The sequence below is a fragment of the Heliangelus exortis genome, chromosome Z (genome assembly GCF_036169615.1).
Source record: "Heliangelus exortis chromosome Z, bHelExo1.hap1, whole genome shotgun sequence".
NCBI lineage: Eukaryota > Metazoa > Chordata > Aves > Apodiformes > Trochilidae > Heliangelus > Heliangelus exortis.
The window spans coordinates 45,520,566-45,537,497 of NC_092454.1; the positions used below are offsets into that span (position 1 = coordinate 45,520,566).

Sequence of the window (16,932 nt, forward strand, 5' to 3'; positions counted from 1 at the left end):
TGTATCAACTGTTGGACTACTTTACTGATCCAGAGGGCTAAAGAGAGGCAGGACAACATAATGCAGAAGAGACCATCTTGGTGAGGGAGATACTCAGCTTCTTTGCTACTTCTGGGGAAAAAATACATTGGCAATTATCTACAAAGAGAGAAATATTCTATTCCACGCTAAGTAAAATGCAATGACAGTGTTTACTGTACTTTATTTAGCATGGGGATTAAATTACTTTTAAAATATAATATGAGTTATTGGAAAAAGCATATATGCTATGTAAGATAGGATGGTAATGGTTGCCTTTTCAGGGATTTTTGTGGAGTAGAGAGCCAAAAGATAGGCACTTGAGTAATTAATAGAAATATTTCACCCTCTACTAACCCTATATCTATTGAATTAAAAATTGGGGTCATTCAACAGTGCAGGATAAACCAAAAGCACAAAATACTGACCACATTGATCAAGTATGAAAGCCAGGCAGCATTAAAATACTGCATTTGTGTGCTGTCACTTCTAAAACCAACTATGAAACAAACATTTCTCACACTGTTTATCATTATTTTTAAAACTGGCCTGGTACCCATTGTGGTCTGTGAACTATTTGTCTATATCTCTGAATCATTGCACAGTGACACTCAAATTTAACGTTCTGTTCTTTCACAAGTCCTAGCACATGCACATAGTATTTACTTACCACGCAAGCTGGCAGATCCCATCCCACCAAAAGCCATTGTTGGCTTCATCCCAATGGCCTTTACACGGCCCTTTAGCACCTGAAGACCTTTAAAACTGGCAAAGAGTACTAATGAAATTTATTTATTTGTTTACATTTAATAAACTTATTGCACACAGACAAAAAGTAGCAACACAACAATGTCCTGCTTTTAAGTCCACTGCCAAAACATGTTCTGCAGGGAACAGAAACATGTAAGTGAAATATGACTGGATCCTTAGGGGCAATGAATGGACACAGACACAGGGGAACAAGGATAGAGGGACAGAAGGGAGACTAGAATTTATGTTGACTTTTTACTTCTTGCTAAGAGTTTTGCATTCTCTACTAAATTGCATCCCATAATTGCCTGTATGTTGGCCTCTATTGGGTCTCTCTTAAGCAAACAAATTATGAAGAACTAGAAAAAAGAAATGTCAGTTTTATATTATTTACTAGTGATATATTTATTTCATATTTTATAGGGCAGCAAATAAATTTATGCCAACCCTTTAAGGGATCCACTTTAAGGGATCCACAATGTTTTGTGTTCTTAAAATGGATGTATCCATATTGATTTCTGAATGGGACTGAAACTTCAGACAAGTAAAATTGTTTTGGAATAGAACAGAATTGTTAAAATTTTGATTGTCTTTTTTTTTAGTTAAATAAGCTGTTGTAATTTCTCCACTTTTCACTGGACAGCCATCTATTCTATTAAAAATTTAATTGTTGCATTAAAAACATTTACTATTCATCTATGTTTTTATGTAGATCATCATACTACTTTAAAATCTCTTAATTCCATGCAATTATTTCAGGTCTCTTCATCCATTGTCTGTTTCATTTCTTACATTATTTTCTGCTTAGCAGTTACTGAGGTTTTCAGGCTAGTTTGTAAACAGAATTTCTTAGAGAAACATGGCACATATTACTTGGTCAGAAATTTAAAGTAGAAAGTCATAATTATTCAGGTTCTGCTATCTGCTTTTTAACACTTGTGTTTAATTATTTGGTTATTGCCTATGTGACTAAATTAGATTTGTCCAGGAAAGCAGAAAGAATCTGTTATTTGCATTTCGTTGCAATTTTATTATTTAAGATCTGAGTACTAAGTCACATTTAAGAGTGCATATTGCTTACCTTGATTAAAAAAAAAAATTCCTTAGAAGAAGGACAGTATTACAGCCAGTATTATCAACATTCCTTCCCCAATGTTTTCCATACAGATGGAACAGCCTACACTGTTTCTCTGGAAACATATTTCTATCTTTTAATTATAACTTAGAACAGATGTTGATCAAGAGGTAAATTGTTCTGTTGAAGCAAGGATCATGTTTTTGTGTTTCTGGAAGCTCCTTATGATCACATGGCAGAGGGCATTGGGGTGGCACCCTGCTTCAAAATGCTGTTGTCATTCAGATGAGGAAGTGTTTGTAACTGTGCACTTTCCCTCTGCAAATTTTTCAGAGGGAAAAGTTCCTCATTTATGTAAGCTTTAATCAAGTAAGAAATAAAGGTGAGTTGATCCTAATCTTTATGTCAGGTTTTTAAAAAGATTGCCAAAGACAGAGTTGCATAATGTTATTTTGCAATTGATAAACCTAAGCACAGAGAAGATAGATTTTAAATATTTGCACTTAGGCAGGCTAATACATTATCACCGTTACATGATGGTGATCTCTAATGTTCTCATCACTACAGTAATAAATTGACAGACTGCTCTTAATTAACTCAGAGTCCATTTGAAAAGTCAAGAGATGCATTTCAGATGCATGATCCATGGGTAACAGGCATAGTGTTCTAGAAGAACAGGTATAATATGAAACTATTTAATTTTCAGATGCTAGTACTATGGAAATTCCAACTCAATCTTGCTTCACTATTAGTTAACACTTTGTCATACAATTTTTTTGAGAGAATGGTTGTAATGAGGAAATTATGTGAGACAGTGAGTCTTTTCTGTATCATCTTTATGTTAAAATAGGGCAAAAGAAATGTTAGTAGCATATGATATTTTTCAGTTTCTCTTATACTTGAGTACTGCCATTCTGTTTTAATTACAGATTATGACCTGTCTGCTACATTTTACATCCAAAGAAAATGAAACACTTAAAATCATGAAATGAAGATTTAGGATTTTGTTGGCAGGTTTAATCTAGACTCTAGACATTTGCATTAGAGTATATTTTTAGATTATTTGCCTCCCTAGGACACATACCTTAGTTAGTAAATAGAGAGTTATTGTGGGTGTTTTTTTCCCTCAGCACTACACTTAAAATCCTAATCTCCCTCAATACTTTCATTCTCCCCCACTGGTCAGGCCTGCCTCAATCTCTTTGCTCACCAGCTGGTTATTCCATCACACTCCTTCCACATAAACTGTACCAACACTGACCAGAGTATCTTCTTGACTGTGCTCTGCGAAGTAGATATCCCTGCATTTTTTGTCTTCTTGGTGCGGTCTGCCTTCCCAGTTGCTCCTCAACAACAAGTTCCCTCTCCAACAAAGTCAGGACTTTGCCTCACCATTCTGCACTAAATAACAAATTCCTGAATTAGTTGAGACTCAGTATCACAGTAAAGAGTCTTGTTAAGGTCCCTGCAATAAACTAACATTATTGCATGGCTCTTTCTCCAGAGCTGCAGAATCATGGCTGTAGAAGCCATGTACAATTCCTGAGGGAATTAAGAGAATTCAGGGAGCATCAGTGAATGGTGGTAAGTTGTGGACAGATCATACCATCCCAAGGTAAAGCATGCTTACCATAGCTGGGATGTTTAGAGAAAGTATGGCTAAGTCCTAAGAAGCCTTTAGTAAGTGTATGTGAACTGATCCTTTTAAAAGCTTCTATTTTAGTTATGTTTGGTAGTTTTACTTTCCATTTTTTTAACAGGTGCAGCCAAAAGATATCTAATATCAGGACTAGGCCGTTGCAACATTTCAAGCTTTTCCTAAGTTATATGTTAACTAAGAAATTATGTAACATTGAAGTTTCGATTTCAGAGCCAGATTCTCAGTGCTGATTCAGTCTTGGCCTACGTTTAAGAGCACTCATAGCTGCGTTCACTAGGAGTTTGTGAAATATCACATGCTCTAATCAATTGCAAATGTACTTGAAGAAGACAGCTGAACCAACATTGACAGCTGCTGGATGGTTATCAGAAGAAACAGTCGTATTTCTTTCACTCCCCTCTCTGTGTGCAATCATGCTTTGTACCTTATATTCACTGTTGTATTAATCTCCTGTAATCCTCCAGCCGGCCAAAGATACTTCTTGAGCCAAGAAAAGCACAGACTTGATACAATGATATCTTTCACTGATTCAACCAGAAAATTAAAATTCATCTCTGGTTACATGATAAAATCTTTGTAGGTATAGTCAGACTGTGATCAAGCAAAATGCTGTAATTGATTACAGGACACCTAGAAGCTGATAGAAAGTATGATTTCATGGAATCACTTAGTTAATTTGCAGAAATGGCTTAAGCAATCTCCGAAAAGCAGAAATCACTACATGTCTGCAAGCAGCAGCCTTCTGTAAGCAGATGAGGACTCAGGAACTCTCCTAGAAGGTTTACAGTGTAAGGAACTGCCAGATTTCTTCTTCCTAAATCTTTTGCTTTGATCTGTGAAGAAGAAAGCTGGAGCTTCTGTGATTTACGAAGATGACTTCATAAATCTTTCCATCAAGCAGGGTAGAGGGAGATGGCAAAACTGATTGCCAAGAAATCTTGTTCAAACTCTGGAAAAGACAAAAACACTAAAAGATTAAGAGCTGTGACCCAAATTTCAAAGGGGAGAGGATTTTTATTCAATATTTTTCAGGTTAATGTTTGACTTCATTTAATATCTGTTAAACTGAAAATATAAACATTCATCTGGGATCCGAGGTTTTTTTGTGGGTTTGTTTTTGGGGTTTTTTGTGTTTGTTTTTTGGTTTTTTTTTTTTTAAAAAGTTAAACTTTTTTTGGTGGAGCTGTCACCTCAGCAATTTATATTGATGTGTTATCCAAAGTAGAAACAAATGTTATAATTCCATTTCTAATGTGACAATAATAATTTTTAAAACCTGATGCATATGCAAAAGTGAGTCTTCTGAAAAACCACCTTTTAAACTTCCTGAATTTTCAAATTATGCATACCCTGTTGCATGATAAATTCAGCTCCTAGATAAGAATAAGAGAAGCCAGATGTTTATTTCCCAGAGAATATCTCAATACTTTGTCGTCATGATACAACTCTTGGGGTTAGCAGTATACAGTTCTCTTTGTGACAGAGAGAGCTTTTTTATTGCCTAATAAAACTAGTTTGGGCAAGAGAAATTCTTGCAATGCAAGGTAGGTGTTCATAGGTATTCATAATAGATAACATCTATTGATACAAAGTATTTTCATAGGCAATGCTCTAATCATATAGCCATACTCTACTTAAAAGCCAGTGGACACAAATAACATGATAAGAGCTTTCACTTATCCACTATTAAGTAACTGAATTTGCATTCAAGGTCTAATAAAGCTTACCTTTGAACCAAGTTAAAAAAGAGCAAGAGACAAAAAGAAAGACTAGAAAATCACCTGCTCAGCTGTAAGTAATTCTGACTTCTAAGAAATCCAGAGCAGATCCTTCTGGACCTCTCCTTTGGAAGGTTTACAGATAGCAGTGAAAGGTGTTTGTAAAGATCGACAGCTGATTTTGACAAATACATCTGTTAGAGATGATGGTGATAAAAAGGAATAAGGAAAACCTCACGCATTCAATTATAGTCCTACAGTCTTCAGGAAGGAGGTATGTTCATTATGTATAGGCAGCAGTAGCTGCCCTGCTTGGCCACGTGTCACAGAGACATCTGGCAGCTCAGTCAGTAACAGCGTGAAGGAGAAAGGTGGCAAATGGAGAGCAAACCAGTGAGGTTTGTTGTTAATTCTCCTGACCTCCTCTCTGGATATCTCCAACTCCAAACATAAAAGGAGCTGGAGTAGGAACTTGTGTTGAAGGGTTAAGAAAGTTTTTTGGCCAGAGTACTGGAATCATTCAAGTGTTTTAAAAATAATCTAACAGCCTGTGGGTAAAGCCAGCCTACAGAGAGTCTTTCTAACCACAAGGTTGTTTCATTTTGTAACAAGAGAAAGTCATGGCTGCAAGTGCCCCTGAGGGACCTCCTGAGGCTGCCCACTCTCACTCAGGGCACTCACACACTGCCTGTGAGCCCAGGGGATGTATTTCACACCTACATGGTATCTGCCTTGTTTCCTGGTTGGGTTCATCAAATGTTTGCCGTCCGCAGTCTCTAGACACGTCTGCTGAATGGACTTCAGATTCAATATTCCTGTCTCTGGTTTCGTGTGCTTTTGGTCCTGCTTGGAGTCTCTGGATGAACCTGGCTGATCCATTGCCTGATCTTACTATCATCACCTGGCTCACCCAGCTATCTCCAGGCCTTGTGACATCATGCTCTGCCAGGAACTACTTTGCCTGCTCTGGAATCATCCTTTACTTCTGCAGCACCTGGTCTTAGGATACAGCAGTCCCTCACTGCTCTCTGACAGGAAACAGAGAAATCATACTAACACCTAGCACCTTTAAAACTTACAGACACTTGCCTTCTCAGCCATTTGCCCACACAAGAAATGGGGACGGAAGGACCTTGCTCCAAGGTTAATATTCAAGTATAATTACTTAGATGGTTATTCAAGGATAATTACCTAGATGGTTGTGTTTCTCATGTCCATTCTTCTGAAGTCTTACGGATTTTTAGAATTTTTTTTCCTTCCCCTTTCATTCCTTTCTCCACAGCACTGTAGTTCCTTATCAGACCTCTCTGTGTCGTTCTCCCCTGTCAAAAAAGATCATACTAGTGATTTATTTGACAACAAAAAGTAACATATTCAAATATTTAAACATCAATAGGAAAGATAGTAGTTTATATATGCACCCGCATCTGTATATTTATATCCAATAAATATGTGCTGAGCCTAAGTAGCTTTGCTTGCTACGTTCATTTTGAAGAGGAGAAATGGAAACTATTCTATGTAATTGGTTGTACCAGTATTTAATTATTATTACTTAGAAATATGAAATATATTTGAGATTTATGATGTGGAGTTGTAGAATAGTCCAGGTCTGCTTTATTAACTTAGCAAGTGTGGAACATAGCAGATTTGTTAAGGATGTGATATTCAACACAACTAAAATGAAAGCTGCAGCCTGAAGATGCTGGAGGTATGGATATGAACATGTGTAAAAAAAACCTTGCTGTGAGGAAGCACAGGTTAGCTTCACTGTAGTGTCAGTTTATCAAGTAACTGAAAGCAAACAAGATTTGAATCTACATGAAGTGTCAGCCCTAATCAAGGTGCAGAGATACTACTGAGTTCAGAACAAATAGAAGACCCTATCACTCTGGGACTGGCAGTTAAATCAGAGACTGACAGCTGAAGTCAAAGGAGTTAAAGAAGGTTTTCTTTAAAACTTGAATATAGATTATTCTAACATTAGGTTGTTTACATAGCAAACATCTCACTGAGGAAGCTTGACTATGGCTCCTGAAGAAGCAGCAGAAGATTGCTTTGTTATCTTGTGACAACATATTCTGGAGAGGATGGCAGCCCCAATCCCAAGTCATTACAATCCATGAGAAATCCACCATGTCAGTCTGTGTTGTCTTATATACTAACATGTATTTTATTTTATGACCCATCTCTGGTCAATGAAAAAAAAAGTAGTGAATAAAGACTGCAAAAACCTGGCTCCTTGTCCACGGACAGTAGTGGCTGGATTAAGCTCCAGAGGGCTATTACAGACTCAGAAATATGTAACTGGCTGACGATCCGCTCTCAGTACAACATTGCCTATCCTGTTGCATACTCTGATGCTTGGTTATCTAAAGAAAATGTTATGAAACTATTCTATTAAGTGTAGGGACTTGAAAACTGTTTCCTTACTACATATTGCATGTAGTTCACAGAGCACTTAAATTTTACTGGTGTAAAAGGATGCAAAAAATAAACAGGTGGCAATTCAGCCCTCACTCAGTAAATACTGACATACACAGATGCACCAGTGAAAAGTGATGCTCTCTTCAATAGTAGCATTTACTTATGCAAGAATCAGGATGTCTTACTGCTTCGCTTAAATTGTAAGCCTTGGAATAAAATTAATTCCTGGCTTGATGTATTACTTAAACTTCTCTATTATTCTGTATGGAATGACAGCCATAGTGCTTTTCAAATCCCATTGTATGCAAAGAATTGTGTTACAGTTTAAGCATTTAATGAAGAGAAAAATCTGTTATAAAGATGTTTCAAGTTAAAAAATAGACATGTTCATAATAGAAACCTCGAAGAGGGAACAACTCCGTATTTTACCTTTTGTTTTCTAAAAATTGAAATATTTTACTTTATAACAGACATACATATGACATATTCATAAAAATATGTTTGCAGTCTGTTTTCATTTCTATACTTAGGGTTTAGTGGCAGGAAATTATAAATAGATAGATAGATAGATAGATAGATAGATAGATAGATAGATAGGCAGACAGAGGGAAAAAAAGAAAAACCCAAATCATTATCATTAGAAATTCAGATACTCTGTATTGAATTAGAATCAGCTCAACTGAAAGAGACACTGCATCTCTCATGTCCCTGCATTTTAAGGTTATTTTGTTATAAGAAAGGTAATGTGTTAGTGATGTTGTCCTTTATCTGCATTTAAAATTAATACTAGACCTGGCCATCAGGAGACCATTAAGCTAGGCATTCCTCACCTCATCTGCTAGAGAGTTTTGAAAACACTCTTTGATGATGGCTAGTAATTTTCTTAGAAAAGGCTGTAGAGGTGGTAACTGAAACCACTAAAACCTTTCTTTCTGTTGCGGATTTTCTACAGAAAAAATCTTGCCTCTGAAATAAGTCAGCACACGTTGAATCAGTCTGTACTGATAGCCATGGGATTTGTTTTGTGTTATTTGCAGCAATGTTCTTAACAATATGAGAGCTTCCAGTGGCTTTAAGGAATAGCAGACTGGGAAAGAAAGGATTGTAAAGTGTTCTTGAATAGTAAACTGTTATGCTTATTATGCTAACAGTTTACATGGGTTCAGTTGGCAGCTGAACATATTTGGGAAAAAAGGCACATTGAGAACTCCTGAAGGCAGAAATCCCAGGATGCTAACTGACTGCAGAAATACTGCACTGTGGTACCAGACCATCCTTTTTTTCCTAGTCTTGTATTAGGTAGCTGTAATTGGCCAGTGGCAGAAATAGGTTCTTGTTATAGGTAACACCATGATCAGACCCAGTCTTTATGATCTATGGTACAGCAATGCAGAAGCATGTCAGCTGGAATAGGCTTTTAACTTTGGGTGATGGTAGTGAACTGATGTGAATCTTAAAATAACACATTATTTGGAAAAATTCTGCAAAAATATTTTGACAATATCTGCAAATTGTTTTTTAAAAGCTTTGGTAGAGCTTTAAAGAGAGATTGGTTGGGGTATAAATTCCTAACAGGAGTTAAGTCATTACTATCATGGTTTTAATGTATTTTTCTAATATCTCCATTTACTATCACATAATCTCAAGTTAAAAGTCATAGCAAGTTTTAATTTCTTTCATGTTACTATCATATTTGTAAAGCAAATACTAGAATTGAAAAATGAAAAACAATTATCTTTCAATAGAAATCTGTTAAAATCAGTATTGTATTTGTCTCCCAAACCCTTACAACATGTTTGCTGTTTAAAGTGAACTTCATCTCAGCTTAGTGTGTAATTTGGGGCTTTGTTGTTCTGAAGCCAGGAACTTAAGTCATTACCAGCACACACTGGTATAAGTCATGGGAGCTGATTCCAGCAAAACTGAGTAGTTTAACTCAGATTATATCCATGATTACTACTGAAATAGAGGGCTTGCATGAGTCAGTGATATACGGCATGAAGCAAACTTATTGTTAGATTCTGAAGTGGTGACTAATTATCTCATTAAATGCAGAAGACAGTACATCTGTGATACAATTAAGATGAAATCAATGTATCTTTTGATAATATAATTTAATTTTCATTGTTACGTGACTTAAATGTTGCTCCAAAATAGGTGTCCTCAGGGTTGCTATACTTTGCTCTGCCGATAGAAATGAAGTTAGAAGTTGGTAGCTGATACTACCCTCAGACATGCAGAACCGAGACAGGAAAAAGTGGGTTCCAGTTAACCTCTCTGCTCCCCAAGACTAACATCAACAGTAAAGTTAAAGCAGTAACAGAGCTGGCATTCCCCTCCGCGGAAACAGCTACAGGAAAAAGGAACACGTATTGTTCCTCCAAAAGCTAGCAACTTGGAAGCAAGTCCACGCTCCGCTGCAGAAACACAGAAACCTTTTCTCGACCCATCCCAGCAGGGCTTTTGTGGAGGAAAATTCCCTTCCCTTAGGAACCAGGGTGCTCTCCCCGCCCGGCCTCCGGGACGCCGCGCCGCAGAGATGCTCGAACGCGGGGCCCGTCGGAGAGGGGTCAGGGCCGAGGGGGGCGGTCGGGGGGGGGGCGGGCAGGTGGGGGCGAGGCGGGGCCAGGGCGGCACCGCCCCCGGGCCCCATTGGCGCCGGCGGTGGGGGGCAGCTCCGCGCCGCCCCCCGCTCTCAAAGGGGGCTGCTGGGGGGCGGGGGTGGCGGCGGGAGAGGCGGTGGAGCCATGCAGAGCTGCGGGCGCTGGTGGGGGCTGCTGGCGGCCCGCGGGGCTCCGCGGCACCTGCGGGTGGCGGCAGCGGCAGCGGGGGGCGGCCCAAGGCGGTGGGTCGGCGGCGAGGCGGCGCGGTGCATCGAGCAGCTCCTGCCGAGGCACGATGACTTCTCCCGGCGGCACATCGGACCCCGGGACGGGGACAAGCGGGAGATGCTGCGAACCGTCGGGGTGCAGGTAGGAGGCCGTGCGGGCGGAGGGAGGCGGCGCGGGCGGTCACCTCTCGGTGCGGGCCATGCTAACCACGGCGTGCGGTGGCCTCTTTACAGAGCGTCGAGGAACTGATGGATAAAACCATCCCAGCCAGCATCCGTCTTCGAAGGCCGCTAAGGATGGATGACCACGTATGTAAGTGCTCCCATGGCACGGGGTGCTGTCGGACCCCCCGCTGCTCTCACCGGCGCAGCCCTTTCTGCCTGCTACCGGCGGCCCCGGGAGGGGGACTTGGGGTGTTGTCCCCCTCTCGCTACTCCCTCCCCCGGGTATCCCTGATAAGACGTCTCACGAACAGATCTCCCGTCTTAAGTGCAGGATAAGGCTTAAGTAAGCGTAGCAATACCGTCACCGACACTAATCTTAATAGACTATCTCGGTAGAGCAGTTCGGGTGCTGCATTTCTGGCTCTTCTGGCAGATCAGGGTCGCCTCAAAATCTCTTGTTGAGCTCAAGTGCTACGGTGCTTCTACTTTGTCACAAGAAGTCTGATACGTAGGGAGACGCATGGCAAAAAAATCGTCCTCTTAGTGTAAAGCTTCAAATGGGCCGCTCTTGGCTCTTAGGTTTCTGCAGTATTTCTTTGTGTCCCGTCTCCTCTCCTCCCCCCCTCCCCGGTGAAAACCTTCACGGCAGACTAATGGCTGGCACTGAATCTCTGTGGTTGAGGGAGATGTGTAACCTGCAGGAAAACATCTGAGGCAGAAATTGTATCACTACAGTAGTTCAGCAAAACGCTGTAGAAAGCATTACGTTTGTTTATGAGGTTTTAGATACTAGCACTTTTCAGAAGTTAAAAACCGCAGCGCAGAACTTAAACGTCTGCGATCTTGATAGATCCATGTGAACATCCTGGTGGAAATCCCGTGAGTAAAAGGAACACTTTGAAATGAACCGAGCTAAACGGTTCCACTGAAACTAACAAAGCTCGGTGGCTATTCAAATAGTGGGGCCAATTACATCAGTATTAATTTGATGTTTGAGTCAAGACCCTTTGTCTGATTTGTAGAAAATTTGATCCCTATCGCTGGATTTTTTTTTTTTTTTTTTTTTTTTTTTTCATTGCTTACCCGTGTTCTGTAATTTGAGTGTAAACTTCAGGCCCGCAGCTCCGTTGAGGTTCCCGGCCAGTTCAATCTGGTTACTCTGGGATGACATCACACGTGAAAGGCAGCGCCACAATGAACAAACAGCCAGGAAAACTAGAGCCCGAAAAGACATCCTAGCTAGGAGGGATACAGTATTGACTGGAAGCTGATACTTGTAAAGTGGTTCAGTAGTACAGCAGTATTTCATTTTTTTTCATTATTAAAACGGGGAGTGGGAGCAGAGAAGTTAATTTAATGCCCATCTTCTGTCAGTATCAGTGCTGAAAGTATTGCTTGGCATGTTTTCCTACGAATAATGTATTTCAGTCAAGGTGCTCTCTGGCTGATGAGTGATTTTCATGTGCCCTCAGAGAAAATAACTTATTAGATAATTGTATTTTTAGATTTGTGAGAGAGGTTAAATAGAAATTGTCACTAATAACTACTTCTTAAAAGCCTTCTGCCTTTTTTACTTGATTTAGCATGTAATAAACCTCAATAAGGTTTTACATTACTAAAACACAGAAAAATGACACAGGACAGTTGAACATCAGTTTTCAATAATGTACAACTATTTAAACCAGTGAGATCACACTAAGTTTAAATCTTGATGGAGGTTTATGTGCTTATATAGCAGTTTCAAAGTGAATGCCTCCTAGATTGCTGTGCACTGGTTGTTCTGTTGTATGCAGGTCCTCACTGTGCAGCAGGACCTCGTTAGCTAACACTGTATTTAGTTCACTGGCATTTTGCTCCACTTGCTATGCTGCTCTTGTTCCCTTAGAGTAAACTTTGAAAGAATGTGACTGCGATGCATTCTCACATTGCTCAGCATGCAACAGTGAGTTTTCAAAAGAGATGCTTGCATGAGGTACAGGAAACTTTTTTCTGCACACTGCTGCTATTTCTGCTGCAAGCAGTGTGATAAACTAACTGTATTTTGTAATTTCATGTGTAGATTTTCATCACTAGTTTTCCATTGCATTCGTAGCAGAAAACTCAGAAAAGTTGAAAGCTTCGCCTTAAAAGTTGTGCAACTTCACATTGAGCATCTTGTACCTAGGACACAGTACTCTGAGCAAAGCTGCCTTCCTTATCAATACAGCATTAGTGAGAACAGTAGAGGATTTCTTATGTGAGTAAGGCATATTATTTCTCTGTCATGTCTCTTGTGTTAAAGGGAAATAGCAATACTGGGGAAGTACCATGAGACTGTATTCTGTTTGAAAATGTTCATTTGTATTAAGACAATTTTGCTCCCACTATCACCTAAATTCATACATGTAATGAGAAAGCACAGCAAGGCAATTCAAAATGTATTGTTAAGTGTCAGCATGTATAAAATTTCAAATATGTCAGTAAGTACTGTTTTAAAGACAAACTTCCACTTCTCAGTATAACTTAAGAAACATGATCACAGTGACTTCATGGGTTAGGGCACAGCTGAACAAATCAACTGTGCTCAAAGTACTCATTTGTGATAGGAAAGGCATTGAAGTTGCACTGAAGTCTCATTGAAGTCAATTCTTACAGCTATAATTAGATACGCAGTCCAAGAAAAACATATACTCCCACAAACATAATGTTTATGGTGTGTACCATATGTCTCTGCTATTATATTTGTGAGGTCTTTTGACTTCTGTAGCTTTAAGCCTTGTGTGTACATTCAATGTGTATGCTTATCTTCAAATTTGGATTAGGTGTGGCAGTAGGAAGGATCAAGCTTCATTACTTCCCTGAAGGACCCAATATACTGAGAGAGAGAGAAAGCCCCAGCTTTAACTGGACATTTGTTTGGCTTAAGTATGAGTGGGAGAGCCATTCTGATAAATGCTAAACTTTGCTGGTACAAGTGCATCTGTGCTAGAAATGCTTTTTCAGTATTTGTGTTGCTGTGTTGGTAGATCTCTTCTTGTACAGTCATGGTCAGTGATGAAGGTAAGAAGGAATATAGCTTGTGGCAAGAGGTTTCTGAAATGAGTTTCTTCCCTTGATATGTAGTGTGATGTATCTTTTCTGACAGAAAAAAAAAATAGCCATTTTAAAAGTGCCCACTGCCATGAAAACCTACCGACAGTGTTGTAACAACCTCAGGAATATGCTACTTAAAGCCAGCAGGGGTGAAACAGCAAAATGTCTCTGATTTCCCATAGCAGTAATTTGCAGTCCTGTAGCTCAGCTGGTTTTGGAAGGGGAGCTTTCTTACAGTCAATTTTTTCTCCAGATATAGTTAAAGGGAAGCATTGTTTTGGCATATAACTTCAGTCAGTAGTTACAAGACTAGGCATCTATTTGATACCTAGTTGTGGTAATCTGGTTTTACAGAGCTTTTTCCCCCACTGTCACAGTAAGTAAACTTTAACAATCAGCTTTTCTTTATGTATTGAAGATGCTTTAGCAAGTATGTAGTTTTTGACCCATTTGAAGTAGAAGAATAGATAATCTAATACAAGAATAATCAGCTTTCTTTTATCCCTGCAAATGTACTGCATGGATTGGTCTTAGTTATCCCTGGAGGGTTCCTATTGTATGCCCATGTTTATTTGATGGGTAGGCTTCGTACATATGTTGTGTATTTATGCATTTTTATTCAGAATTTGAATTTTAAAAAGAGACTGCAAACTCTGCCATGATTTTTTTTACAAAATATTCTCAGTTACATTCACAAATTTTAGAGCCTGTAAACATTAGCTTGAAAAATGTGTGTAAAATACTTATCGGGTCATTTTTTTAAAGCAACATTGCTCAGAGGCAGTGGTATTATAACCAAGATTACTTGTATCTGCAAATTTAACTGCTTTTTGTGCAGTTAAATCTACTTCGATTTTTGTTTTTAAAATGCTCGTTAAAAATTAATTTTCGGAGTTTATAAACTGCTCCCAGTGTCAGTCATTTTTAAAGCTGATTTAGGCATTTCAGATTCACTGCTGCTGAAGTCCATATGCTTTGGACACCTATAGCGGGGGTCATTTTCATCCTCCAGACTCTTGCCACAGGGAGTGGAGCTACACTTTGCTCCTTATGGCACTTCCAAGCTGCTGCTTCTCTTTCCAAAGGCAGCAGGTCTTGGGGGTAGGATGGGGTAAGGCAGGCATATCGCTGGCTCTTGGCCCCTGCAATGATTTCTGCTCCTCACAGCATCCTTGGGTTGCTTTGCTACCTGGGCAGGTGGCTGGAGTGAAGGGAGGAGAAGGAGGTGGCAGGGCAATAGGTGGTGCTTACCTCCTGGGAAGTTGCTGGATGGACTCAGAACCTGGAACAATTATTTTTCTTGTACTGTCTCCAGCATTATTATATGACAGTGCTTGGAATTGTTTTTCTTCAATGTAATCTGTGGGTTTCTTTGGTTTGAGGTTTTGGGTTTTTGGTTTGGCTTTTTTTGTTTGGTTTGGTTTGGTTTGGGGTTTTTGTTGTTTTGTTTTGTTTTTTTTAACAGGGTAATTGCTAAAGGCAAAGAAATAAATTAATCCCCTTTTTCTTACAACTGCTGTTCTGAAGATTTTGCTTCTTTGATCTCAGAAGCCTGATTATTTTGTTTTTTTTAAACCTGACATGTTATGAACAAAATTATACCAGCCAAATAGTCTCCTTCTGTCTTGATTCATTTTTTTTAATTTTTGGGGTACTAAATTATTTTGCAGATGTTTCACAAATTCAAGGCAAATCTGCGGTGTTAACCACTGAAGCAGTAGCAGAAATAGCAGTACTGTCAATTAATGATCTGTTAATTTACTGTCTTTTACTATTTCTGTGATACATTTTGCCTTTCCTACCTGTGGGTATAGCAGTCATGAAGAGAACTACCACTGAGAACCTCAGTATCCCCATAGTTCTAAGAGAGGAGTTCTGCAAGATTATTGAACTTTATTCTGGTTACTGTTTTGATTATATTTAATGAGTTGATGAGGGGAGTAAATATCAACTGCAGTGACTTAGCTGGCATTTGTAGTTTTTGCTGAACACAAGTTCTTAAAGAATTTATAGTCTACACCCAATAAAATTAATTCAAGATAAAGGCATATCATCAACCATCTTGTCTTAGAAAACTGGAAACAAACAGCTGAGGGTGATGGCCAGTTTCAACAGTTTCTTAACAGCTGTAAATTTTTTCAGCTGGTTTTATTTTCCCAGTTTGGATTTTGCTTCTTTTTTGTACCTGTTGCTGGGGAGACTCAAACAACAAAAAAAGTAATCAATAGCCAATATAGTGTCTTGAAAGCTGTGTTTTTTCAACCATATGTATTGAAATTTGCCAAAATCACAGGCTTGGTATGCTCTAGCTCTAAACAAGTAAGTATTTGCAAGAATACGCTGTTTTCCACTACATATGCTGTAAGGTCAGGCTGGTGGGGACCTGCGCAGGTCTCCAGTGCCTGCAGAGAACAGAGCCAGTTCTGGGCTTTGACAGGGCTGCTCAAGGCAGGGCATGAAACCTTCAAGGATTGAGACCTACCTCCACCACTGGGTTGTCCTCACAGGGAAAAGGTTTCTCTTCACCTCCAGCCTGAGCTCTCATGTTTCAGCTTGTGCAGCTGCCTCTTGCTGTCCTGCCACACACTGCTGCAAAGAGCCTGGCTGTGCCTCCTCCATCCTTCCAGTTGGTGCTGGGGATGATGTTAAAGAGTGGTTGCATTCCCTTGCCTTTGGCCCCTAGGGTATATGTTGGCTTCCCTCACTCTTGCCTTTATTTGCCTTGAATTCAGAATCGTATCAGTGTGAAGCAAACACTGAATTAATGAAAATTAAATCATCATAAAACTACGTGGACTTAATGTTTGTTCTAAGGTAAGCCAGGCTGTACAGGCAAATCGGGAGCTGTTGACTTCCGTGACTTGGGAATGCAGTTCCATATGGGCTGTCTTCCTAAAGACATGCTGTGATGAACTACTTAAAGGCAGTGTAAGGCCATAGGGGAAGGAGTGTGCATCCCAAGTGTCTTTCAACAGACATGTCAAATATGGGAGATGTGTATTTGAGCTGCACTGCTGCTGTTGACCAAAGGAGCAAGGTGAGGTGAGGCGAGGTGAGGCAGGAATGGAGGGAGGTGCACCCGGCAGCGTTCCTCCACTCATTAATATTGGTGGGGCAACTCTCTTCACAGGCAGCTCATAAATGATTAAAAATATATTCAGTGCTGGAATCTATCAAGGCAGTTCATGTTAATGGGATGTGGTTCTCTGCTGAGTTGCTA

General features: G+C 39.6%; 1 protein-coding gene and 2 long non-coding RNA genes across 3 annotated transcripts in view; 2 read left to right on the forward strand and 1 right to left on the reverse strand.

Moving 5' to 3' along the window:
• Positions 1 to 2,130: 2,130 nt before the first annotated feature.
• On the forward strand, positions 2,131 to 7,455 carry LOC139789983 (uncharacterized). Its single transcript, XR_011723327.1, has 3 exons — positions 2,131 to 2,225; positions 5,995 to 6,364; positions 7,219 to 7,455. It is a non-coding gene; the product is annotated as an uncharacterized lncRNA (long non-coding RNA).
• On the reverse strand, positions 2,626 to 6,041 carry LOC139789982 (uncharacterized). The gene is made up of 3 exons (XR_011723326.1): positions 5,953 to 6,041; positions 3,474 to 4,336; positions 2,626 to 3,244 (listed from the first exon to the last, which is right to left on the reverse strand). It is a non-coding gene; the product is annotated as an uncharacterized lncRNA (long non-coding RNA).
• A 2,883-nt stretch (positions 7,456 to 10,338) lies between the features above and the next one.
• GLDC (glycine decarboxylase) overlaps positions 10,339 to 16,932 on the forward strand; it is a 43,940-nt gene continuing 37,346 nt past the window's right edge. The window contains exons 1-2 of the mRNA XM_071731901.1: positions 10,339 to 10,617; positions 10,710 to 10,788. Coding sequence (XP_071588002.1) covers positions 10,393 to 10,617; positions 10,710 to 10,788 — 304 coding nt within the window. The 5' untranslated portion in view covers positions 10,339 to 10,392. The remainder of the gene's footprint in view (positions 10,618 to 10,709; positions 10,789 to 16,932) is intronic.